The following is a 27763-nucleotide window of genomic DNA, read 5'->3' on the forward strand; positions in this document are numbered from 1 at the left end:
TTGTTGGCTTCTTTCAGCGTAAAGTCTATTTTTTTTATTTTACTAGTCCTTTACACAGTTATGAAACCTTACAAATTCAAATATTTTCATTGAAATTATAATTCAGTTACTGATACTATTGAAAATATATATTTAATATCTTTAACCTCATACAACCAATATATCGTACTTCAGATCTTCTTACAATGACACTATGGCAACACACATTCTTTCTTCTTTCTCCATAGAAAATGAAGGATACTAAACAAAGCCACATACAGAAGACATCCATGACCAAACCTCTACCCCACAACTACATTACAATAGAACACAAGCACACAAAATTCCAAACCAATAAAATATATATACACACACACACACAATACAAAACTATATCGTGACTATTAGATTGCTTTATTATTTTTTAAACAAGGGGCTCAGTTCCTGTATGGTTATAGTGGGTGAAAAAATTTATTTCAAGTCATTGAGACTTTATGTGGTACAATAATAGTATTATGGTACCTATTATCAGTTTATGTTTGGGCTATTTAGCATAGTGGTGGGTTTGAGAAGTATGTAATCATCCCATCTTAAATCTAATCAAAGAAGTGCAAAGTTTCACCCCTCTGAAGAACAAAGAACAAAGGTATTGTCGAAAGAAAGGAACGACCACAAACAGTGTGATAATGACTATCTAAGCCTCGTAAACATAGAACAGTCAAGGCTGGAAGACAACGAGTTGACAAAGGGAGGGTGGAGAAGAAAGATGAAAATGTGGATTATGGGAAAAATAGAAGTAATCACATATTCAGCTAGGGGTTTCTGTGGTCACCAAACTGCACTCCATTGTTGAGAGTACCTGGGTGTCACTTGTTTATTCACCTTTTATGATAGGTACAGGATACCATGGATGTATTCTATGTCCTCGGCCATGGGGAAAATTGCTACGTCTATGTTCCCAGTTCGAGTTTCATAAAAGATGAAATTATGAAACAATCCCACGGTTTGTTTGTCAATTGCAATTACTAGTAACCAAGTTAATTAGATAATCTTAAACTGAGGTAATCAAAATAAGTTTTATGAAATGGGAGGACATTTTTGTAAACATTTGTGTGCTATTTTCATACAATACCTTTTTCCATCTTCTTCTTTATAAGTGTTTCAAGATTCTGGACTTGCTGATTGCTTGGTTCAATCTGGAGAAAAGCTCGTACATACTGCAAAGCTCTGTTGTACTCCTATATAAGATTAAGGAATAATTACATGCAGAGCCTTGAAAATATAATATCTTCATATTGTACATATTTAAAAAGACCTGACATATTATAAAACACTACTTTCTAAAATTGTATAAAATCAGAATGGAACTCTTTCCATTTTAAAAACACTCCACTAATACCATATACATGTATATGGAACAGAAGGAGAGCAGTGACTCACTGTGTAAGCATGTGCAGGTAGAGAACACACAAAAAGGAAACAAACATACGGGTCCAAAATTTTCAGCTGCAGCCTTCATCAGCGGAGGATAAAATAAGACATATGTGTTTCTTTTTTCTGCGTTCTCTATCCACGTGTGCTTACACAGTAACTATCAACAAGGATGGGAAGGTTCACCTATTCAACATCATTATTATTATTATTATTTATTACATATCAGGTCTAGTTATTTCAGGGAAACAAAAGAAGTCTGCAGACACCAGATCCGGAAGTACAGAGGAAGTCCAAGATGTGGCACATCATCAAAAGTTTCCTGTCTATCCCGAAAAACGTTTGAATAAGTCGTAAACAAATTTTCTGCTTACAGTTCCTGTTCCCCCTCTTCCACCAACACTGCGTGCATCTCCTTCACTGTTTTCCCATTTTGTAACAGAACTTAGCATTCTTACATTGCTCCACTGCCCCTAGAGGGCATCCCAGGTGGAGGATAGGAGGCCCACAGACATGTGGACTGGTTCAGGTCCCCAATAACGGACCCACGGACCAACAGGCATCCCAATTCCTGGAGGTTTAATAATACTGGGACACCCTCTCTCCGGGGGTCATAAATATGGAGGGCCCTAACCCAGAGCTCAAGGTTATGAGTGAAGACCTCAACAGCACCTGCGGTGGAGAAGATAGTCTTTCGGTACAATGAACAGTACAGCCGGCAGAACTGCTTAGTGCTGCATGGTATTCCAGAGGAGCTGGCAGAGAACGTTTACGATAAAGTTATCAACACGATGAAGGGCAAGTTAAATGTAGATATAACTATGTCTGATATAGATCGTTGCCATCGTTTAGGAGTGCTAAAGCGAACCACAGCTCAGGTTGTTGCTACGGGTAAGCGCCCTATAATTATAAAGTTCGTGCGTTACCATGACCGGGACAGAGTTTGGAGGGCCAAGCGGCTGTTAAAAGGAACTGGCCTTCTATTGACTGAATCCCTGACAGGTATCAGAAAAACTATTCTAAACAGGGCACGTGATCACTTCGGACTCCGACGGGTGTGGACACAGGATGGCCGCATTGTTGTCTTGAAAGACAATGGACAGAAAATGTTTGTTAGCAGCATGGCACAATTAATAAGCCTTATGTGAGCGACGAGATTGACTAGGAAAAACAATGAGTGATATAATAGCGTATAATGTTTGTGTATGTGAATGTGATAGTGTGTGTGAGAGTGATTGTGTAAATATTTCTGGAGGTGCTTATGAAACAACTAGGGTGAGTAGTTTGAATTTTTCTGTTGACAATGGCTAACGTAAATGAGTCAATTATTTATACCGAACAGCATGTCCGTGATGTCATTGACCCTATCCCTCTTCATTGTCGTCCGCCTTCACCCTTACCTTCCCCTTCACCAGCTGTGGAAGGAGACATTCTTAAGGAAATGTTAGCTCCCCACCAACAATATTTTCAGTGTTGTCATATCAATGCACAATCGCTTCTTTGTCACTTTGACGAAATACAGGCTCTATTTAGTAACAGTAACTTGCATTGTATTTGTGTAACAGAGACATGGTTACAGCAGTCACTCAAATCTGATCTCGTAAAGCTGAATAACATGACGTTACATCGCCTAGATCGTTTAAATCGTGTAGGGGGCGGTTGCGCTATATATTGCCGTAGCGACTTAAAAAGTAAAATAATTATGACCTCAGATCCTAAGACTCCATTTCGACCTGAATTCATGTTTGTTGAACTCTTGGTTAATAATCAAAAACTACTGATCGGAGTGGTATACAAGGCGCCGGACATACAACATATATCTGACCTAGAAGTGGCATTATCGAAGTTAACTCCGCTGTACGAAAACATAATCATTCTTGGTGACTTCAATACTAATCTCCTAGTTACAAATAACGAATCAACATACTTACAAAACTTATTCCATGGCATGGATTACAATATACTGACACTAGACGCGACTAACCATGTTCACAGAATAAACCACACGTCTCACACACTGATTGACCTTATTATAACAAACAATCCGCAGAAAGTGGTAAAACATGGACAGCTTGCTGTACCAGGTATTTCGACCCACGATCTCATATACTTATGTTACTCTCTCAAGGCACCAAAGTACAAAACCAGGTACATAGGGCCTAATGCGAAGAGACTTCAAGCATTTTAATACTGAGATAATACGAAATGAAGCATATCAATTACCGTGGAATGACATTCTACTGACTAATGACATTGATGATAAGGTTGACAGACTGAACTCTTTAATATTAGGACTGTATGACGAACACGCTCCGAAGAAGCAAATTCGAGTTTCTCACCCTTCGTCTCCTTGGCTAACAAATGAAATTAAGTCGGTCATGGCAAATCGTGATGCTTGGTATAGGCGATTTAGGCGAACTGAAAGCACTAGTGATTTCGAAAATTACCGTATTCTCCGAAATCAAGTTAAGAAATTAATTCGTAACAGCAAGTATAAATATATTCAAGAGATAACAAACAGACGAAATTCAGCACTAATATGGAAACATTTGCATCAGATGGGTATAGGTCGCAGCCTGACCATGCAGACACCCAGTATACCACTTGATGATCTAAATTCTCATTTTACGAAAGCAGCATACACTAATAATGATATTACTGACAATAATGACTATGATGCTAACTATCCTAATAATGATAATAATAATAATAATCATCATCATCAACCAGTTGATGACCTAACTGATGATGATATTAACGCCATAAATGCTCATTCCCGAGTGTATCAAGTAAAATTCACTTTCAAAAAAGTTGGGGCGAACGATGTGAATCGTGTAATTTACTCCCTCAAGTCTGATGCTCCGGGTAATGACGACATACCATTATCTTTCATAAAAAATATTATTGCTGCCATATTACCTATTCTGACGCATATATTTAATCATTGCCTTGTACAGGGAGTATTCCCAACTGTGTGGAAGCACGGTATCGTCATTCCTATTCCTAAGAAGAATTCTCCTAGTTTACCATCAGATTATCACCCTATATCCATTCTCCCACCCCTTTCCAAAGTACTAGAACGCTTGGTACACGAACAAGTCCTCACTTACTTGACTAACTTCTCACTGCTTGACCCTTACCAATCTGGTTTCAAGAAAGGACACAGCACAACGACTGCCCTACTGAAAGTAACTGATGATATCCGACAGGCAATGGACACTCGACAAGTGACTGTACTGGTTCTACTTGATTTTTCTAGTGCTTTTGATACTGTTGTTCCTCAACTGCTACTTTCAAAATTGGATTCATTAAATTTCAGCAAGACGGCAATAAACTTTTTCAGTTCGTACCTCAAAAATCGCCGTCAGTGTGTCAAAGTAAATAATAGCAGATCTGAGTGGCTTAACAAACCCCTCGGTGTCCCCCAAGGGCTGTACTTGGACCATTGCTGTTTGCAATTTACTTACACGATGTTGCCAAATCGATTACACATTGCAAGTATCATCTTTATGCTGATGATCTGCAGATCTACTACCACTCAAGAACTGATAAAATTCAGAGTGCTGTAGAAAAAGTTAATGCTGATTTAAGTCTCATAAGTAATTTTGCATTGAGTAACAATCTCAAAATTAATCCTCTTAAAACGCAAGCAATAATCATTGGTACTTCAAAAAACTTACACGTCTTAAAACAATATGAAATTCCTCCTGTAGCACTAAACAATACCATTATTCCATTTTGTGAAACAGTTATGAATCTTGGTGTGGCTATAAGCGAAACATTGAACTGGTCGCAACATGTGATGAAAGTGTGCCAAAAGATATATCAAAGCCTGCATCCTCTGAAGCGGTTTAAAAATATATTTCCTCGGTCCTTGAAAATAAAGCTCATTCAATCACTCTTGTTTCCAATTCTCGAATACTGTGATACAGTTTTTATTGATATCAATAACGAGCAAAGCATGAGACTGCAACGTGCCCAAAATGCATGCATCAGGTATGCATTCGACATACAACCATACGCCCAGGTATCCCCATTCTATACACAATTATCTTGGTTACGACTGAATGACAGACGTAGACTCCACGCAACTACTTTGGTGTATCAAGTGCTTTCTGAAAACACTCCTCCTTACCTATCCACCAGATTTCACTACCTTAGTTCCCTGCACCTGTTCAATACCCGGTCAGGCTGTACGCTAGAAATTCCTGTGCATCGAACCGCAACCTACAACAGATCGTTCACTATCACCGCCACGAGCTGGTGGAATGAACTCCCCAATGACATCAGGGAAGCTAAATCTAAGACAAAATTTAAAATCCTTTGCCAGCGTCATCTTTTAAGCACTTCCAGTCTTTCTTGAGTGTGAATGGGATGCATGAATGAGAGTGAATATGGTTGTTTATTGCAATGTGTTCCTGTATATAATTTAGTTATACTTTACTCACCTTAGTTTAGTTAGTGATACTTTAGTTGCTTTAGTTATACTTTAGGTTGTAAAGATTTCATATGTTTAAATTTTATGTAAAATATACATTGTATATACATGAAGTGGTTAAGTGTAAGAAAGGGCCGGGAGCCCTAACTTCGCCACAATAAAGACGCTTCAATAATAATAATAATAATAATAATAATAATAATAATAATAATAAATGACGGACAAGGTCTCTACAAGGGTTCAACATGAGTAAAAGTTTCCTTGTCATCAATGAAGGTGGAGAAGATGGACTTAAAGTAAGGCAGGGCTGATGGAAGAGACAGCCCACTGTCCATGGCTGAGTGGACATTTCCCGCCAAAGGGCAGCAATCCATCCATATCATGTAGTGGCGCATGAAGTTGGACTTTACTAGCGGCACTACAGTGGATATGGGAAGCGCAGATGTAGCAGCCTGTATGGTTCCTACACTGCAGCGCAGAAAGGAAATGGCAGTCCTACTGTGCTTTCCAATACACTCAAATATGATTATCGTTAGAGTTACTACAGCAATAGCCCTCAGTCCAGGGCACCCCTTAAGTGGGGAGAAGGTGCTAGGAATCCCCCTGAAAACAATTAGTGACAAGTTTCAAATTTACAACAAAAGAATAACAATTGCCTCTTGGAATATACAAAGTTTGTATATGGTTGGAAAGCTTGCAAATGTTGAAGCAGAAATCCAGCATCTGGAGATCTAGATTATGGGCCTCAGTGAAGTTAGATGGCCAGAATCAGCAATACAAAAGACTGAACATGGGGTCCTATATTACTCTGGTGGTGATGATCCTCTCTTCCAATCTGGTGAAGTTATAAATCGATTTCATTCCTCCTGGAGATAGAGCCATGCTTCGTAAACTGCCAACTTCACATCATGCCATGACCATTGTCCAGGATTATGCTTCAACAGGAAATAAAGAGGATGCGTTAATTCAGGACTTTTATTCCACTCTGAAGAAGGCAATGTCCCTTACAAAGAAAGGGGAAATAGCAGTGGTCCTCGGTGACATGGAGGATGACATTCTTAGACAATACAATCACGGTAAGAGAAATACCAAAGATCGTCTGGTACAGTTTTGTTCAGAATAGCAGCTCTGTCATCAATACGTTCAAGCTACATCCCTGGTGCTTGTATGCATGCACGTCCCCAGTGGACTACGAAGGTAGTAATATTGCAAACCAGAGAGATTTCATCCTCATTAAGTCTCCTGAACAGGTTCGTGAAAGCAGCTAAAAGCTACCCTGGTGCGGATATTAATAGTCATCACAATCCTGTCGTCAAGGAGCGCCATAATTTTATCATGATCAGATGCTCTGAAAAACATAGGCGCATTGATATAAAGGAACTTGACAACCTCAAGTCACAGGCTCAAAACAACCTTGAAGCTTGAAAAACGGATGAGTACAGTAAACACCTTGGGAACAGTCAGTACTGAATCACAATGGAGTGTCCTATAGAAAGTACTCATTGATCACATATTGGATATTCAAGCAGCCCAAAGAAGCAGCCATAGATGATGGATGGAATATTACAACTTAGGGAAGAAAGACAAACCTAAGTACAGGGATACAGATCAGTATGAATAGTTAAAAAGGCCAGTGCAGAGAAAATGCAAGGAGGGGGGGCGGCAAAATAACTTTGGTAGAAAGATACAGACAAACGTGACTTCAACCTCCATAAAAGTACCAAGGAACTTACAAGGAAATATCGCAAGCCATATAAAGCTATACTGAGGGATCCCAATAGCATTATCTTGGAGAGAGCTGAAGAAAAACTGAAGTGCAGGAAGGAGTATATTGAGAATCTATTTTACAATGTACAGACGTAACAAAAGAGGAAGTATTTTATGCAATCAAGCTCCAGAAGAAAGGTAAAGCTGTGGGGCTGGGCAAGATGTATGCAGAAACTCTCACAATTATTGCTCAAGGTGATAGCAGAGGCTTAAACTATTCCATCTAACTAGTTAAGATCAACTTTTGACCCAAGTATGAAATCTTATCCAGGATCAGGCAAGCCAAAAATCTGTTCAACAGTAGAGATCTCAACCCCTTCAGCTCCGGGTTCAGAAATTGCAATGCTGTTTTCCCTGCCCTTCTGGATGGTTTTGAAGGCTGGACCCTCAGTCCTTGGGGGGGGTGATTATTGTTTTAAGTACAATTAGGCAACCATCCTTTATTAACACTAATGAGAGGGAAATAATTGAAGGGATCTGACGAGGGCCATGGAGGGCGTGAAAATGAAGACTCCCTACGCCTCGTGAACCTAATACCGTCGGGGCCAGAAATGAAGAAGAATTGACCAAGGAAGATTGGATAGGATAGATGAAATTGAGGAGCCTGGTACAAGTGAGTAGAAGCAATACCCAGACTCAGCTAAGGGCCCCGTGGTCGCCAACCCACGCTCCCAAGTTACGAGACCTTTTTTTTTTGCTAGTTGTTTTACGTCGCACCGACACAGATAGGTCTTATGGCGACGATGGGACAGGAAAGGGCTAGGAGTGGGAAGGAAGCGGCAGTGGCCTTAATTAAGGTACAGCCCCAGCATTTGCCTGGTGTGAAAATGGGAAAACACGGAAAACCATTTTCAGGGCTGCCGACAGTGGGATTCGAACCTACTATCTCCCGAATACTGGATACTGTCCGCACTTAAGCAACTGCAGCTATCGAGCTCGGTGGTTACGAGACCCTGGGGCCAAACTTGGTATGTTTGTTGCCTGACATCATCGCGGTGTATTCATTTGGGAACAAAAGAAATTGTTTACACTGGACGCTGGGATTCGAAACTTAGTTGTTACGGCAGGCACAAATTTTGTAGCCTACAGCTGACCCACTGCGCTATGTGGGAGCATGCCATGTGCTTATAATTTCATTGTGCTGCATGCAAGTGCATGTCACAAGAAGGAGAGAGAAGGGAGAGGTTCTTACTTATGTTTAATGGTACCGTTTCATACCCCGTCTAAAGCGGACACCCTGTACAACGGACATATTTTCAGTCCCGCAGGTGTCCTTTATAGAGAAGTTTTAATGTATAGGGAAACCAAGGAAATTTCTGGAAAAATGGACCCAAAACAATCTATTTCTTCCACATAAAGTACATATATGTAAAAGTCACTTGCAATTAAAAAGTCCTTCGCCAAATGCAATATGACAGCTTTGGAGCATCCACTATATTATCTCTAAACATTTTCTTGTTTCTGCAGTTTAAAAAATTGTTCTGAAAGTGATACAGTTCCCAAATGCTAATGAAGTGTTTGCAAATAAGATAAGAGTATGGAAAGAAGTATTAAAATATTATTTCCAACAATCCTTTCAATCACTTTGGAAATGCAGGCAATCATCATCGTTTAAGGGAACTATTTGGAAGGAAATGGGTGAATGAATACAAGGTTATTATCTCTGTGTTATAAAAATTTCTTGAACATTCCTCATACTGGAGACTTACAAAATTCTTGTTTTTACAAACATACCTGTAACTGCAAACTAATAGCTTTAGAGTTTAATACTGACAACAACATAGGCAGGAAAACTCAGCAACATATCAAGGTTCTTATGCAAGCAGCTGGTTCAAATCCTACTACAAGCTTGACAGATTTTAGGATGCATTTTGCAGTCTTTCTCTACTCAGAACACCAATTAAGCTCATCTCTCTGTTACCACATACAACTTTCTTTTATTATTCATCTGTATATATTGATTTAAAGTTTCAAAAACTGAAATGTCAGTCTTAAATTTAACATGTTATATGGTAATAATGTATTAATCCAAACTTTTATAATTTTAGTACTTAACTAACAACCTGAGAGATACATACCTGTGTTTAAAGAAGCGTTTCAGTCTAATATATTCTATGTATACCTTTATAAAGGTTAACTTACTTTTATTCGGGCATTCCCAATGGCCAAATAATAGAGATAATCTCTTTTGCCATCTGCACTATCAGTCTGAAATAGTTCTTCTAAAAGAATTATTCCCTTCCTAATATCTGCTGAATATCTACTCCGGACCAAACACCAGGCATACTCAAATTGTGCCTTCTGAGTCACTTCCCCCTTATGCAGCTGTTCATTGTAAACTCGTTCAAATTTCTGTAAGTATAAATAATCAATATTAATACTGATATACAGCAATGATTTACAAATAAAGATATAATCTTTACAGAAAATCAAAACAAAAATTTGATTTAAAAATGTGTAGCAAAATTTGATGAATTTTGAAAGTGACAGGCACTAGGGTGGGCAATGGATAGATAATGGGGACTAGAAAGGTATGAAGATGGCACTAAAACACCAGAGCAAGAGCCTGCAGTAAGAGTAAGCATATGAAATTACAGAAGTTTGTATCTTCCTCCAATTACTTTCATTTTTACTTTTTTCTTTTCTCTTCTTGCACAAGATTGATATAACTACCTATATTTTTCTGTACTGAACTGTTTCATAGTTTTCATTCTGTACATACTTTCAAAGTGAGGTGCATGAGTACGAGATTGTCAACTTCCACCTGACTTGCCTGCATAGAAAAGGTGGAGAATGAGGGGTAGCATATCAAGTTGAGCTGCGAAGAAAGTTTGTTTGTTCCAGTTTTAAAGTGGGATTTCAAAGGTACTATTGTATTGTATTTTTCAGTAAATTAAGCAAGCCCTTTAGAGTAAGTATAAGGTCACAAATTTCAATCCATAAAATCAAACATTTAAAAATAAAAATAGGATAAGCGTTTGATACTGTGTTAATAGGTTTATCAGTTGATCCTAAAAAATCCTACCTGAAAACATCTGTAGTATTCAATGCTACATTCAACTTGTTCATCACGGGAGGGCAGACTTCAGAGAAAGCAAACTAGCATTTGACAAGACCATAATTTAAGGGTTGTGTTGGACAATGGTATTTTTTATCCCCATACCTGCATTATATAAATTAAATGTTAATCAATAAAATAAAGAGAAGCAGCTATTCTGATTAGTAATTATGTTGCAAATCAAGCATTAAAAAGCTGTGAGAATTATAAAAATTTGCAAAAAGCATTTGATTCAAACCACGTTTATAGCACATGCAGAACAATATTTTTCTAGTTACCCACAAAATAATGCAGAATATGTAGAAACTTGAGAAGTATAAGCAGAAAAATATTTTAGAAGTATCATTCTGTGATAAAAATAAAATTTCTAATACCTACTACATGTATGCTATTCGAATTCTGGGGAGACCACAGATGAGTGTATGGAGGTAAATCTCAATAACAACAAGATTAAAGCAAGATCTCAGATTTGGCTAATGATATTTAATATCAATTCTCTTTTGAAAGTTGGGAAATTTAAAAATATCCTAAATAAATCTAAAGAACGTGACATAAAAATAATTGCATATCAAAAATCACGATACCCTTTTGATTCTGAAAATTACAGGATATTCAAAGGAAAACCTGGTGAACGAGTCATGGTGTGTTGCCCACATTTTGGGACAGGCTTTATAGTGGATTAGTCAATACTTGGATCAGTTGTGAAATTCCAGCCTTACTCAGGACGTCCTTCAAACTTAATGATAAAATCTGGAAATTAAATCTATTCCCTAATAAATCGTCATGCACCAAACTAACATTACTAACACGGAAGCACCCAACAAAGTGGAACAGTCTTGGAATCTCTTGACAACGTTTTGCAAAGAATTTAACATCATTTTAAATTCCTCGTGGCCGACTTCAATGCACAAATTGGAAAAGATAAGAAATATCAATATTGGGCTGGGATATGGTCTGGCCATACGCAAACTAATAAGAATGGAATGCAACTCATTGAGTTGTCTGTCCAAAAGCCATGGTTTATTTTTCAAATCGACCTTTTTTAAGAAACATCCTTCTAAAACTAAGACTTTAGGCAGCACCTTGCTGATTTCCCCCTTCCATAAGTCAGAAATCATGAAACTCAAAGACTTGAAAGGACTAGATTTAGACTCTGATCATTATACCAAATGAATGGAGAGTTGCTACAGTAGCCCCTGTGTATAAAGGAATGGTGATACGACATAAAGCTGAAAATTACAGGCCAGTAAGTTTTATATGCGTTACATGTAAGCTTTGGGAAGGCATTCATCTAATTATTATATTAGACATGTTTGCAAAATTAATAACTGGTTCAATAGGAGACAGTTCGGATTTAGGAAAGGTTATTCCACTGAAGCTCAACATGTAGGATTCCAGCAAGATATAGCCAGATATCTTGGATTCAGCAGGTCAAATGGACTGTATTGCAATTGACCTGTCTGAAGCATTTTATGGGTGGATCATGGGAGACTACAGGCAAAAATGAGTGTAATTGGACTAGACAAAAGAGTGACTGAATGGGCTGCTATATTTCTAGAAAATAAATCGCCGAGAATTACAGCAGGCGAAGCTTTATCTGACCCTGTAATAATTAAGAGGGGAACTCCTCAAGGCAGTATGACTGGACCTTTTTGTTTTCTTATATACTATAAATGATATGGGTACAGAAGTGGAATCAGAGATAAGGCTTTTTGCAGATGATGTTATTCTGTATAGAGTAATAAATAAGTTACAAGATTGTGAGCAACTGCAAAATGACCTTGATAATGTTGTGAGATGGACGGTGGGCAATGGTATGATGATAAACGGTGTTTCACAAATAGGAAAAGTCCTCTCAGTTTTAATTACTGCACTGATGGGGTGAAAGTTCCTTATGGGGATCACTGAGAGTACCTAGGTGTTAATATAAGAAAAGATTTTCATTGAAGTAATCACATAAATGGGACTGTAAATACAGGGTACAGATCTCTGCACGTGGTTATAAGGGTGTTTAGGGGTTGTAGTAAGGATGTAAAGGAGAGGGTATATAAGTCTCTGGAAAGACCCCAACTAGAGTATGGTTCCAGTGTATGAGACCCTTACCAGGATTACTTGATTCAAGAACTCGAGAAAATCCAAAGAAAAGCAGCTCGATTTGTTCTGGGTGATTTCCGACAAAAGAGTAGTGTTACAAAAATGTTATAAAGTTTGGGCTGGGAAGATTTGGGAGAAAGAAGACGAGCTGCTCGATTAAGAGGTATGTTAAAGATGCTGATCCCCATTCATTGGGAACGTGAAATATTTGTTCTGAATGAGTAAACTTTCCGAGCTGTCAGCGGAGAGATGGCGTGGAATGACATTAGTAGACGAATAAGTTTGAGTGGTGTCTTTAAAAATAGGAAAGATCACGATATGAACATAAAGTTGGAATTCAAGAGGACAAATTGTGGCAAATATTCATTTATAGGAAAGGGAGTTAGGGATTGGAATAACTTACCAAGGGAGAAATTTCCAATTTCTTTGAAATAATTTAAGAAAAGGCTGGGAAAATAACAGATAGGGAATCTGACAGCTGGGCGACTGCCCTAAATGCAGATTAGTATTGACTGATTATCCAACAAAATTTCCCTGGATGTAATCACTGAAAAAGGAAACTTTACAAAGTAAGCACCACAATGAAAGTATGACGTAGAGATTATTAAAAACAATGAAAACTTTAAGAGAGAAACAGAACAATTAGATCCACAAAATTTGACACACCTTCCAGCAAGACTCTTAAAAACAGCTGAGGACATAGCAACATTCATAAGAACAAGAAAACGCCCATGGTGGACAGATGAATGTGACAAGTTAATTCAACTTAGGCAACAAACATGGCATAATCGGTCATGCAATAAAACTCCAGCCACCTTTCAAGAACTACAAAATATTAGAAAGGTAGTAACAAAATCAATGCGGGAAATTTGTAAACAAAGTGAGGATATAAAATTGCAATCTATAGAAGATGACTTTAAACAACATAAGCCCAGGAATTATTATAGAACTTTCAAACAAAAGTTAATCAAATATTCCCCTCCATCACTCCATTTTGTCAAGGAAAATGGAGAAACGGCTTATACCGTTGATGATAACTGTAAAATCTTCATAGTATACTTTTCCAAATTACTTAACAGTGAAATTCCTCTGGAAAAGTTTCAAAATAATCAAGATTCAATCCCACCAACTGCCCAAGAATTTAGAGAAACAGATCACATATAAAATTCCCTCCAAAATTCTACTGAACAGTGCAGTGCAGTGGACCACCAAATCGGTGAATATCAAGGTGGAATCAGAAAGGGGAGGTCATGTACAGAGCTAATTTTGACTCCAAAAAAAATATACACTATGTGATCAAAAGTATCCGGACACCCCAAAAACATACGTTTTTCATCTTAGGTGCATTGTGCTGCCACCTACTGCCAGGTACTCCACAGCAGCGACCTCAGTAGTCATTAGACATCGTCAGAGAGCAGAATGGGGCACTCCGTGGAACTCACGGACTTCGAACATGGTCAGGTGATTGGATGTCACTTGTGTCAGAAGTCTGTACATGAGATTTCCACACTCCTAAACATCCCTAGGTCCACTGTTTCTGATGTGATAGTGAAATGGAAACGTGAAGAGACATGTACAGCACGAAAGCGTACAAGCATATAATGTATTTATAGACACTGCTGTACAGTATTGAGTAGGTGGAATAAACTTTGTCAATTATATGCAGGCCGACCTTGTCTGTTGACTAACAGAGTCCGCCGACAGTTGAAGAGGGTCGTAAAGTGTAATAGGCAGGCATCTATCCGGACCATCGCACAGGAATTCCAAACTGCAGCAGGATCCACTCCAAGTACAATGACAGTTCGACAGGAGGTGAGAAAACTTGTACTTCATGGTCGAGCGGCTGCCCATAAGCCACACATCACGCAGATCAATGCCAAACGACATCTCGCTTGGTATAAGGAGCATAAACATTGGATGACTGAATACTGGAAAAACGTTGTGTGGAGTGATGAATCACGGTACACAATGTGGTGATCCGATGGCAGGGTGTGAATATGGCAAATGCCCGGTGAACATCATCTGCCAACGTGTGTAGTGCCAACAGTAAAATTCAGAGGCGGTGGTGTTATGGTGTGGTCGAGCTTTTCATGGAGGGGGCTAGCACCCCTTGTTGTTTTGCATGGCACTATCACAGTACAGGCCTACATTGATGTTTTAAGCACCTTCTTGCTTCCCACTGTTGAAGAGCACTTCGGGAATGGCGATTGTATCTTTCAACACGATCAAGCACCTGTTCATAACGCACGGCCTGTGGCGGAGTGGTTACACGACAATAACATCCCTGTCGTGGACTGGCCTGCACCGAGTCCCGACCTGAATCCTATAGAACACCTTTGGGATGTTCTGGAACGCCGACTTTGTGCCAGGCCTCACCGACTGGCATCGCTACCTCTCCTCAGTGCAGCGCTCCATGAAGAATGGACTGCCATTCCCCAAGCAACCTTCCAGCACCGGCCTGCGAGAGTAGAAGCTGTCATCAAGGCTAAGAGTGGGCCAACACCATATTGAATTCCAGCATTACCGGCCGCCACGAACTTGTATGTCATGTTCAGCCAGGTGTCCGGATACTTTTGATCACATAGTGTAGCATATTTTCGAAACACATCTAACAAAAATTATGTCATGATACTGTATAGGCTTTTGGGCTTATGCCGTGTCAAGAAAATAAGGTGAAATGCTTTACGTTTTGCAGAGAACTGTGCTCTGCGTCATCAGAAGAAAATCTTGACTGTCCACGAGAATTTCAAAAAGTCGTTCTTTAAGAAGCCTTTCTCGTGGACAGTCGAAATTTTCTTCTGACAGACAACGCGCAGTGCTGGTTAATTGCTTAGCGTTACCTAGCTGGTTCTGAAGCTATGGAAGAAGGAATTATTCGTGCAGTGTTTCAAAGAGAAGAAATATGGAACCCAAGACAAAAACTATAAGAATGTAACTGTTTTGCAAAATAAGTGGATTTAAGTATCTACAACAGTTTTATCACATTCCTACAGTAAACATATACAGTAATATTACTTCTACTGTCACACTTTACTGGGCTTAACATTGTGGCAGGATGAAACTCCGTATGGATTTTAGTGTCGGAAGTGTCCGAGGAGAAGTTTGGCTTGCCAGGGTGCAGGTCTTTTGAAGTGACTCCCGTAGGTGACCTGCATCGTGATGAGGACAAAAGGATTATGAATACACACATACACCCAGCCCCCATGCCAGTAGAATTTACTAATTATAATTACAATTCCCGACTCTGCCGGGAATGGAACCCGGGACTCCTGTGACCAAAGGCCAGTACGGTAACCATTTAACCATGTAGCCAGACACTTTGTGACAAAGTGCATAGAATCTCCCAGACTCTGTCATATAGGTTTATAATTTTGCCAATGGAGGGTGGTAACATGAAGAATATCACTCTGCAGACTAGTAGTGAGCTTGGAAGTAAATATTTCTGTTTATGAATTACATTTGTCACACATTTTCTCCACTTTTGTTATGATGATAAATTGTGTATGCTAATTGTAACAATATTGCAAAATACTATTTATAATTATTATATAAAGAGCGTGATATAGCCGGAAATTTATTCCACGTGTTTGCTGCCCGGTACTCCTAGACAATTGGGAGAATTGAATTTCTCCCAATACTTCACTGCTACTTGTCGCCACATTTTAGTTGCAGGGTATGGAAGGTCAAAGATATTTTTTGTCATTCTTAAGTAATCATAAAATTTATCACAATAAAATCTTGCATCTCTGTACTAACAATGGAATTCTCCAAAAGTAATTAATTCTTCATTAAATTCATGAACCCACCTTCTTTCTAATTTTCAATTTTAGGTAACTGTTATCCATCAGTAAACTCTTTCTAGTGTACGGCATTAGTTTGTAACCACCCTAAAATGCCTCACGCCAAACTAAGCTGAGAGCACAGCGTAGAGTTTTCGGTGTGAACAGCAAGTACGCCTTGCGCTATGCATAGCATTTCACGCTACACACAACACACTATGCGAAGCACGCTCAGTGTGCACGCGGCCTTATTGTTTAACTGTCAGAGAATGGAGAAAAGCAGACATACCATGACACCGACTAGGGGCGGAAAGGAGAATGTTTCTAGAACAATGACAATATAGGAGAGGGTCTTCGGCTTCGTCCACAACGCCCCCTACTTCCCCTTCTTTAGCGTTTCATCACACAGCACACAACATGAGCAGACACACTCGCCGTGCTGTAGTCTCCGTGCCAAGTACACAGCCGTTGAGGTGAGTCGGCTTCATGAATAGTTTGATTCAATCATGTTTTTAACATTTTTTTACTTGCTTTCTTTCAGCATTACAGGGTTGTACTGAACCGAGAGGATATGCCCGCTTAACAACATCAGGGCAAATAATCACAGTTCCAACCATTAGATATATAACATAAGAACTACGTTTCCACATATCAATAAACTTCAGAAGATGGCGCAGTTTAGCAATTTAATGAACACAAGTTTTTTATCTAATAAATGGCTAGCAACGCATCAGTGAAATGAACATTTTAACATTATAGGACTTGATTCAGCTCCAATTTTTCAATTTTAAGATTGTATTTGAACTTAATTTTCACAAGTGTATAGAATAATAGCCATCACTGAATACCGAAGACAACTCATCACTCAGAGATGAGATTTTCCATTTTTGACTCACAAAGGTTATCTTGCTGTAAATTAGAGTTTTTAAACTTAACATTAAATAGATATTAAGGAGTTAATTATATCAATATGTTGTTTTATACTGTTATATCTCCAAGTTTTTCTTTACTTATCATGCAGCTGATGATGGTGCCTAAATGAACACCGTAACTAGTTCTGCAATAAAATATATATTGTAAAAACATATATATTGTAAAAACCATCTAACAACAGTGTATTTATATTGAACAAGGTGGAACCTACAAGATTTTTGTTTCGATTGTGAAGTTCCTTTATGTCGCACCAACACAGATAGGTCTTATGGCAACGATGGAAAAAGAAGCGGCCGTGGCCTTAAGGTACAGCCAGCATTTGCCTGGTGCGAAAATGGGAAACAACTGAAAACCATCTTCAGGGCTGTTGACAGTGGGGTTCAAATCCATTATCTCCCAAATACTGGATACTGGCCGCCCTTTAGTTACTGCAGCTATCAAGCTCAATCATCTGATTGGTTAAGATCAACTTTTGTTACCATACCTAAAAAAGGCTAGTGTTTCACACTGTGATGATTATCGCATAATTTGCCTAATATTCCACATCTTAAGGGTATTCCTTCGTATCATCCACACTCGTATTTATGTAAAATTCAAACCCCAAATTGGTCATACTCAGTTTGGTTTTATAAACCGACTGGGAACTTGCAGCGCTCTTTCCTTTTTGAATGTTTTGACTCAGAGATGCCTGGATAGGAATGTCTACATGTACACATGCGTATCGTTCGCAAAACTTGCTGAGATTTTAAAAACCACTGGTGTTGATGTCAGTGATGTACGCATCATCATTTGGCTCTACGGGAACTTAACGGCAAAGATCAAAATAAAGGGAGATACGTGAGGACATAGCTATGTGGAGAGAAGTGCGATACAGCTGTGTCCTGTCCCCTATACTTCTTCATATCTACTGTGAGGCTATGCTCAGAGAAACTGTCGAGGATGTTAACATAGGTATCAAGATCAATGGCAATATCATTAATAACATCCTCTTTGCTGATGATAGGGTTATGTTAGCCAGTAGCCTAACTGACGTTCAAATTATTACACTGGTCTACAACAGTTTTGCTGATTGTAATACAGTAGCCAATATTTATTAAATCAAAACTGCCGAACCCATAAATCATATTCATTTTGCACCATCACAGATTTTTTCACAAATGGTGACTATTTTTTTTACGAGTTGCTTTATGCCGCAACGACACAAGATAGGTCTTATGGCGACAATGGTATAGGAAAGCGCTAGGAGTAGGAAAGAAGTGGCCTTAAGGTACAGCCCCAGCATTTGCATGGTGTGAAAATGGGAGACCATGGAAAACCATCTTCAAGTCTGCCGACAGTTGGGTTCAAACCCATTATTTCCCGAATGTAAGCTCACAGCTGCACGCCCCTAACCACATGGCCAACTCGCTCAGTACGATGAATTTTCCTGTGTTTCAGATTTCTATATTACTTCCAGTGTGTTGAACCCATAAATCAACACCATTTTATTCCACTTTGTTTCATAAAATGGAAATTTGAGTGCATTGTTTCAAAATATATATATTACTAGCTGATGTACCCGTGCTTCGCTATGGAATTCTACACTCTATACAGAATTCTAGGTTAGGTAGTGTACACGTTGTGAGCAAGATTGTCTTAAATTGTGTAGCTCTTAACGTTACTCTAGAAATGCAACGGGAGGTCACCAAACATCTTTTCTCATACAGTATGAAGACTGACGGAATTTTCACTGTAATGGTAGACCCAATTTCATACCATCAGTCACAATCAGGTTGGGATGTTTTCATTATAATGCCTTTTTACGTCCTCAGAAAGACTGTCTTAGTGGTTTTCCCAACTGAAATGAACATACAATGATGTCAATAGGAATGGCGCGATTAAAAGCAATGCTTTCATATTACGAAATACTCGTTAAAATGAAACACCACACATTTTCTCACTTTTAACGAACAGGACTACACTGCCTATCTAACAGTCCAAAGTTCCAGACCTGGAATGACCAAACCGCAGACAGCCGTGATCCATGAACACTCTTCGGCGGGGAGAGGGTCGAATAGTGGAGGCTCCGAGGGCAAAAACTATGCCCAATTACTATTCTGTTTCCTAGGAGTACCCAATGAGTCGGAAAATATCAATTCACTACACTGGCGGCGGAAAAATCTATCTGACTTGAAGGCAAATTTTTTCCCCAAGCCAGAAGAGAAACCCCCTATTAAAAAGTGAAGAGAAAGAAGCTTTTCTTAAGAAACGGCTCTTTTCAGAGTTGAATTTTTAGTTATTTAGTGAATATTGTGGTGCTATGATTTGGAAAATGCCTAAATTGTTCTTCTAAACCAGCCCATACTACTACTACTACTACTACTACTACTACTACTATTAAGTGAGGCTCTGCCTTAAGTATGCACACTGCTTATTCAAAACAGCGCATCAGAGTAGGGATCGAATAGCTGAAATACTATGATGAACCAGCTTGTTATGTACCAACTGTATAAGAAAATGTATGAACCAGAGGAATGGCATGCTAAAGAAAAAAGTTTTCTAACTCCCCGGCTATTTCCCGCCAATATTCAGTCAGGCTGTTATACTCGGTACGCAGCAGTAATCCCATCTATCAGAGTTGAGAGGCAGCATAAGAGACAAAGAACATCACAATAAACAATGGTCAATGTAATGTCATTGTTCGATATTATAGGCCTTCCCATTTGGTTTTCTCCCAACTCTGAAATACCACTCTTATCATAGTCGGTACGGTAAAACTAAATAAGAGATAAATGATCGGAAATTGTATATAGTACTTTTCGATAGGACCAATAACATTGGTATTTAAAAATTACACTTTAGGCACCTTCCCCTAAACTACAATTTCATCCAGGATGAATAAAGTTGTTTATAGCTTAGACTGTAGCTTCTTTTTCCCCGACTCTATATACCGATTTTCATTAAATTCTGTTAACCCATTTTCTTGTGGCTCGGTGTTGATATGGACTTACCAACAAAAATACAAATTCATGAATATCTGTGTTATCCTAGCTGGTACAGTAAAAATGTATAAGACATAAATGGTCGGAAATTTAATTCTCTATAACTTTGGTTATGTAGTATTTATCGATACAACTAATAATATAAATATTTGAGAATTACATTTAGGCCTTCCCCTAAACTACCATTTCACTCTGCGTGAATAAAATTATTCATAGGCTAGATTGTAGCGATGTATTCCTCGACTTTGCATACCAATTTTTTATGAAGATTGGACTACTAAAAACATAAATATTTGAAAATGAAATTTTAGGCCTTCCCCTAAACTATCATTTCCCTATGGGAATCAACATCTATATCAACCGACTTTGTATACCGATTTTCATTAAATTCTCTTTGGCCATTTTCTAATAATAATAATGCTATTTGTTTTACGTCCCACTAACTACTTTTACGGTCTTCGGAGACGCCGAGGTGCCGGAATTTAGTCCCGCGGGAGTTCTTTTACGTGCCAGTAAATCTACCAACACGGGGCTGTCGTATTTGAGCACCTTCAAATACCACCGGACTGAGCCAGGATCGAACCTGCCAAGTTGGGGTTAGAAGGCCAGCGCCTTAACCGTCTGAGCCACTCAGCCCGGCGGGCCATTTTCTAGTGATGCGTGTACATACATACAGAAATTACGGAAAAATAAAAAGTGCATTTCCTGGTTACTGTGGACATGACTGTCGTGTACCGACCTCCCCACGGTCTCGAACCGGCGGACTGCCAGGTGGAAGGCAGCCGGGTTCGCTGCCGAGTCTTGAACTCAAGGTGTCAGACGAGATTAATTAGTGTTAGAATAATGATCAACAACAGGAGACACCTTGTAGTACTTGAGTAATTGTATAATAAGTATAATAATTATAGTTAGATTTAATAATTGGAAAGCAGAAGGAAGCTTTCAGTTAAGTATTGGAGAGCAGTTTGTGAAACGCGCTAGCTTACGAAAGCTGTTGACTACAATAAGATATTTACTGTGTGTCAACAAACAAAGCTGGTATGCGGACCAGGCGGACCGCCTAGTGCCCGACAAAGGAACAAAGCCAAGTACACGGCCAGTCAAGGCCAGTACAGATGCACTTCAGAAAAACAAGGATAGACGAGGACAAAGCAAGACAGAAGACAGTAGTGCCTAGGTAGCAGCACTTACTGTAACAATTATTGAGAATAGCCACTTGAGGGAGCCACTGACAAGATGATCAGTTTGGCAATGCCCGTAAGACCCAACCCCTTGGTAGGAGGTAGGGATAGAACTTTGAGTTCAGGAGCGGAGATATAATCCCTGGCCAAAATGGCGCGGGGCCTTCTTCCAGCCAGTAGTTCGTACTTGTCAGAACGAGATTCTTTTCGAGCATAGCCCAAGTGCCGCAGGGCAAGATTCAGATAGACGCGTAGTAGAAAAGTAGGCGCGTGGAACAAGCTCTCTCTCTCTTTAGATCATTACATTCAGACTTGTAAATATACTGTACATAGTAGTTTTAGTGTCCTCAGTAATAAAGGACAGAGAAATAACTTCATCTTTTATTTCGGGAGTTGCAGGACGAGTCATACCTACAAATTACCTCCCTACATTCCGCTCGGCAGGTCAGGTAATACTTCAACATCCAACGGCCTGGTGACCAACCTACAAGATCGTCTCACTGGACAGGTAGGTCACGACATGACTGATACAGAAATAGCATTATTTTCAAATTCTGAGCAATGTACAGACAAAACTCTTATTTTATATATACAGATTAGGTTTTAGGCCTTCCCCTAAACTATCATTTCACTCAGGGCGGAATAAAATTATTTATAGTCTAGATTGTAGCGACTTACTCACTGACTTTGCATACCAATTTTTATTAAGATAGGACCACTAATAACATAAATATTCGAAAATTAAATTTTAGGCCTTACTCTAAACTACCATTTCTATCAGCATGAATAAAATTATTTGTAGCTTAGATTGTAGCGACTTATTCCCCGACTTTGCATACCGATTTTTGTTAAATTCTCTTTAGCCGTCTTCTAGTGATGCGTGAACAGACATACAGACAGACAGAAATTACGGAAAAGAAAAAACTGCATTTTCTTGTTACAGTGGATATGACTGATACAGAAATACCATTCTTTTCAAATTCTGAGCAATGTACAGACAAAACCCTTATTTTATATATATAGATGTATTTTTCTCCACTGTAGATTGCTGTGAGATATGGCTGCCTTACGACAGAAGTTTTAAAAAAAATAACCCAGATACATTTTGCTTCATTTATGACTGTTTTACAACACCAACACAAAGGGGAAACATATCAGACTTTGAATCTAATGCTTATTATTTATATTTAGTGACCAGGGCAATTCCTGGGCACCATACGAAGTATTTAAGAAATGTGTTGAAAATGTCAGACGGTGGACTAATGGACAGAGAAAAGCCTCAGTTGATAGCATATCAGAGGACAGAAATAAACACAAGTGCCAAGGTGCTTTTCCTACGTATCCACATACATGTCTTTTCCTCAACTCTTGATGCTGTAAGTGAGGAGCAGGGTGAGCGATTCCACCAAGATAAAAAGAGCATGGAACAAAGACTTCTTTTTTGCTAGTGGTTTAACATTGCACTAACACATCAAAGGTTTTTGGCAACACAAGGATGGGAAACTGATAGGATTGGGATGATAGCGATCATGGTCTTAATTACGGTACAGTCCCAGCATTTGCCAGGTGTGAAAATTGGAAACCACAGAAAACCATCTTCAGGGCTGCTGACAATGGGGTTTGAACCCACTATCTTCTAAATGCAAGTTCACAGCTATGAGACCCTAACCACATGGCCAACTCACTCGGTAGTCAATGGATATTAAGCACTGTTTGGACAAAGTAAATTAATTCAAACTGATTAACAATAAGACAGAAATTTTTTGTAACTTTTGGGAACAGCTATAGGATGATAATGTTCATCAATAGAAAAAAGAATAATCTGGACGCAAAGGCAAGCTATCAGTGCTTATACAATGAAATAACAGACAGCGTTGAAGACCAACTTGCATAAAGATTTCTCTACTTGAGCTCCTTAACCCCATAAAAAGCAGAATGAGTATAAGAACCATTTCCCTGAGAGCACATTCCGGTTTTTAAAACAGGGATATGGCCAGCCATTTAATTTTCCCAGATTGAGAAATGAACAAATAGCATTTTAAAACACTGATGAGAAAAGTGTTTTGGAAACTCTTCTGAAACAGGCCTTGACAAAGGTGATTTTGTTCAATTGTACAAACTCAGTTGTCCAGCATCTAGTGCTTCTGTAAAGCGATCTTTTCCTCTACACTGAAAACAGTAATGATCTAGACAATGAACACTCAAAAGGAGGAACATGTCAAATTTATTTGCTGATGATCTGAAGAAAGTAGTTAGTTTTTACAGTAAGGTGGCAGAAAGGTTTGAAAATAAGACACAAGAATGGAGGGGTCTGCTTGATAAAGTTCATTCGTTTTTGCTAACAGTAATAATTAGAACTATTCCCTCCATTTTAATGGAACAATACCTAGTGAGGAAACAGCAATTATTTGCAAAAATAATATTATTTATAATGAAATTAATATTAGAATCAAAACAATGAGTATATGAACGTGACTACCGTTTAATTTAGGGATTAATTTTCAGTTCAACTGATGTATCCTGACAGCAAAAGAGGCATTATTTTTGGTGAAATACCTGCACAGATGGAAAATTTATACAGTACAAGCCATTAACCCTAACCATCAATTAACTGTATAAAGAACTCCACTTCTGTACTGTATTTAGGAAGGGAGAAAAATTACTGATCCCATTGCACTGTAAACTAGCAGGTACTCTTTCAAGCCTCTTGCAATCAATCACCATTGATCTGCATTTAGGGCAGTCACCCAAGTGACTGATTTCCTATCATTTGTTTACCAGCCTTTTCTTACATAATTTCAAAGTAGTTGGAAATTTATTGACCATCTCCCTTTGTAAATTATTCCAATCCCTAACTCCTCTTCCTATAAACGAATATTTACCCCAATTCATCCCCTTAAATTCCAGCTTTATCTTCATATAGTGATCTTTCCTACTTTTAAAACCACCACTGAAACTTATTCATCTACTATTGTCATTCCACACCATCTCTCCACTGACAGCTCGGAACACACTGCCAAGTCAAGCAACTCATCTTCTTTCTCCCAAGTCTTTCCAGCCCAAGTTGCAACATTTTTTTAATAGGTATTATTCTTTTGTCGGAAAACATCCAGAACATAATCGCTGCTTTTCTTTGGATTCTTTCTAGTTCTTGAATCAACCAACCCTGGTGAGAGTTCCATACATTGGAACCATACTCTTGCTGTTACCGGACACTATCCTTACTACAACCCCTAAAACAACCTCATAATCACACCAGCTGCTTATACTTAGTCATTTTTTTATAATTGTCACTTTTTAGAGTTTTCTTATGTAAACACAAGTGTTTTTTGAAATGGTGAACACTTCTTAACTCGGAAAAAATGGTATAGTTTGAAAATAGTGTAGTAAGTGATACCTCATATGTATTAAGGAGCAGAAATACCTCGGAAATCAACAACTGCAATAACTTGTGACGTGTCGATGGACACATTAAAAAACCTCAAAAGTCAGTTTTCAAGGTGCGCTCTGTGGGATTATATTCAAGAATTGTTGTTGAACTCTTATTAATATATTGTTGTTTCACTGAAGATGTTGCACTGTTTTGAAATGTTCTTCCAGGTAAGTTTATAAATATATCTTTGCTTGTGAATGCATGTAATGGTGTTTAGTGTACTATACCTGAAACATGATCTGTAAGAATTAGTTGCACATCAAATATTATTTATAGTTTAGGTAGATACGGTACTGGTATCTTGTCATGTTATTCTTTAACGTGCCTAATATCTGGGAAGTTTGCTTTTACAATGGAGTGAGATTCATCTTCATCAGACCTGTCAAATGATGAGGAAATTAACCAACTTCTAAATTCTCTTCAAGCAAGTGGCCTCAATATTAAAGAAGACTAGAGATTGGGACGTGTCGTTTCTAAGCTGGACATACTCGCAAGTGAAAGAGAAAGACAGATATGTCTTGTGGTGACGATGGGGTAGGAAAGGCCTAGGAATTGGAAGGAAGCAGCCGTGGACTTAATTAAGGCACAGCCCCGGCATTTGCCTGGTGTGAAAATGGGAAACCACGGAAAACCATCTTCAGGGCTGCCAACAGTGGGGTTCGAACCTACTATCTCCCAAATACTGGATACTGGCCGCACTTACACGACTGCAACTATCAAGCTCGGTATTTACTGTACACAAAGCTATGTCATTCTTTCTCTTAATATCATTCCGCAGACATACGGAAATTCCTTTTGAATGTCTGTACTATTTTGAGTCCAAGGGAAAGAGAGATGAAATGTACATAGGGATGCTGAAGTAACCATGAAGTTAACTGTTCTATACAGGGGTCCTTCTAAACTGTTCGTAAAGGTCTTGTGTTCTAAGTAGTGTACATTCTGAGAATTCTAGCTGCCCGGGAATGCTACCAGTGACTGCTTACTCACAAGTTACACAGAATTTTCCAGCATATCTTGCATCATTCTATTCATAACTCAGATTGTTGCTGAAAAGGTCAAGGTCAGATAGTTCAGTTTAACTTTATAAGGAAGAGACTTACACGTGCTGATTGTGGAGGCAGAAATACCATAGCATTTCAATCGCTCAGTAAACATGAGTACGAGGGACGAGCGTGTTTAGATGTTGAGACAATAAAAAATATATTGCAAAAGGACTTTCATTGAGAAAAGCTCCCTGAAAAATTAAACTGCAGTAAACACAATTGTGAAGTACAAAAATTACATTCTAAGTGAGTGGGAGGAAAAATAGGAATCGAGGAATGAAAAGTAAGTGGAAGTCAGTTTTCGCAAAAGTGAACATTGAGGTATACAAGTGCTTCAAAATGTGTTCGAACAAAGAAACTGTGAGTGAGCGAATGTTACAAGAAATACCAATATAAATAACAATTATTTCTGATTCCCTATGGGAATCAACATCTACATCATGTTACAAGAAACCCATGAGAAATCGCAAATAACCTGAAAGTTGAGGTTAATTGAATAAAGAATTTGAGTGTCATGCTGGGTTGTTGTTCCCTTTTCGAGAATAATGCAGTAAAGAAAAATGTGCTAAATTTGTACACCCTGATGAATAATTACTTCCCGCAGCTGAAATGAAAGTAAAGGCTGTAAAATCACTTGTAATATCTCCCAGACAAATATTTGGTTAGAAATTATTTAGAATAATAAAAATAAATATGTATGCTTATATTTACGGTGGATGTTCTTTGCCATTAAAATGTTTGATGACTTTTTTATTTTTATTTTCATTTTTTTATTTATTATTTTTATTTTTACAACCTAGCCTTAACAGACACCTCTCATAACGGACATTTTTCGATGGAACTGATGGTGTCCGCAGAAGAGAGGTTGAACTGAAACAATTTCAACTTGGCAGAATTTATTATTAATCAAGAATGCTACGATGATTGTGACATTGGAACTGTCAACATCCATCAGGACAGTAATACTACCGAGCAAGTTGATTCAAATGCCAATACTCATTCAGATATTGAAAATACCCTTATTGCTACCAAAGGAGATAATACAATTATTCTCCTATCAACAATGACATTCAGAGTGACCAAATATTACCTCTTCAATCAATCAATCAATCAATCAATCAATCAATCAATCAATCCTGATCTGCATTTAGGGCAGTCACCCAGGTGGCAGATTTCCTATCTGTTGTTTTCCTAGCCTTTTCTTAAATGATTTCAAAGAAATTGGAAATTTATTGAACATCTCCCTTGACAAGTTTTACAATCCCTAACCACCCTTCCTATAAATGAATATTTGCCCAAGTTTGTCCTCTTGAATTCCAACTTTATCTTCATATTGTGATCTTTCCTACTTTTATAAATGCCACTCAAACTTATTCATCTACTAATGTCATACCACGCCATCTCTCCGCTGACAGCTCGGAATATACCACTTATATCACAAATATTATTATAATATTTATAGCTCCACCTGTTCAGTACAATACATCCTTAGAAGTCATTGACAATTGTATTGAACAGGTGGATCTATAAATATTATAATAATATTTGTGATATACGTCATCTTCAATACGGAACCAAAATGAGAATAGTTACTTGTAATATACCACTTAGTCGAGCAGCTCATCTTCTTTCTCCCAATTCTTCCC

General features: G+C 38.4%; 1 protein-coding gene across 2 annotated transcripts in view; it reads right to left on the minus strand.

Moving 5' to 3' along the window:
• LOC137501528 (mitochondrial fission 1 protein-like) overlaps positions 1–27763 on the minus strand; it is an 86413-nt gene that overhangs the window by 36928 nt on the left and 21722 nt on the right. For both annotated transcript variants that reach the window (XM_068228653.1, XM_068228652.1), the window contains exons 2-3: positions 9758–9967; positions 1112–1217 (exon numbers count right to left, since the gene is read on the minus strand). In XM_068228653.1, the coding sequence (XP_068084754.1) occupies positions 1112–1217; positions 9758–9967 (316 nt within the window). The remainder of the gene's footprint in view (positions 1–1111; positions 1218–9757; positions 9968–27763) is intronic.

This window comes from Anabrus simplex, chromosome 7 (assembly GCF_040414725.1).
Source record: "Anabrus simplex isolate iqAnaSimp1 chromosome 7, ASM4041472v1, whole genome shotgun sequence".
Lineage (NCBI taxonomy): Eukaryota > Metazoa > Arthropoda > Insecta > Orthoptera > Tettigoniidae > Anabrus > Anabrus simplex.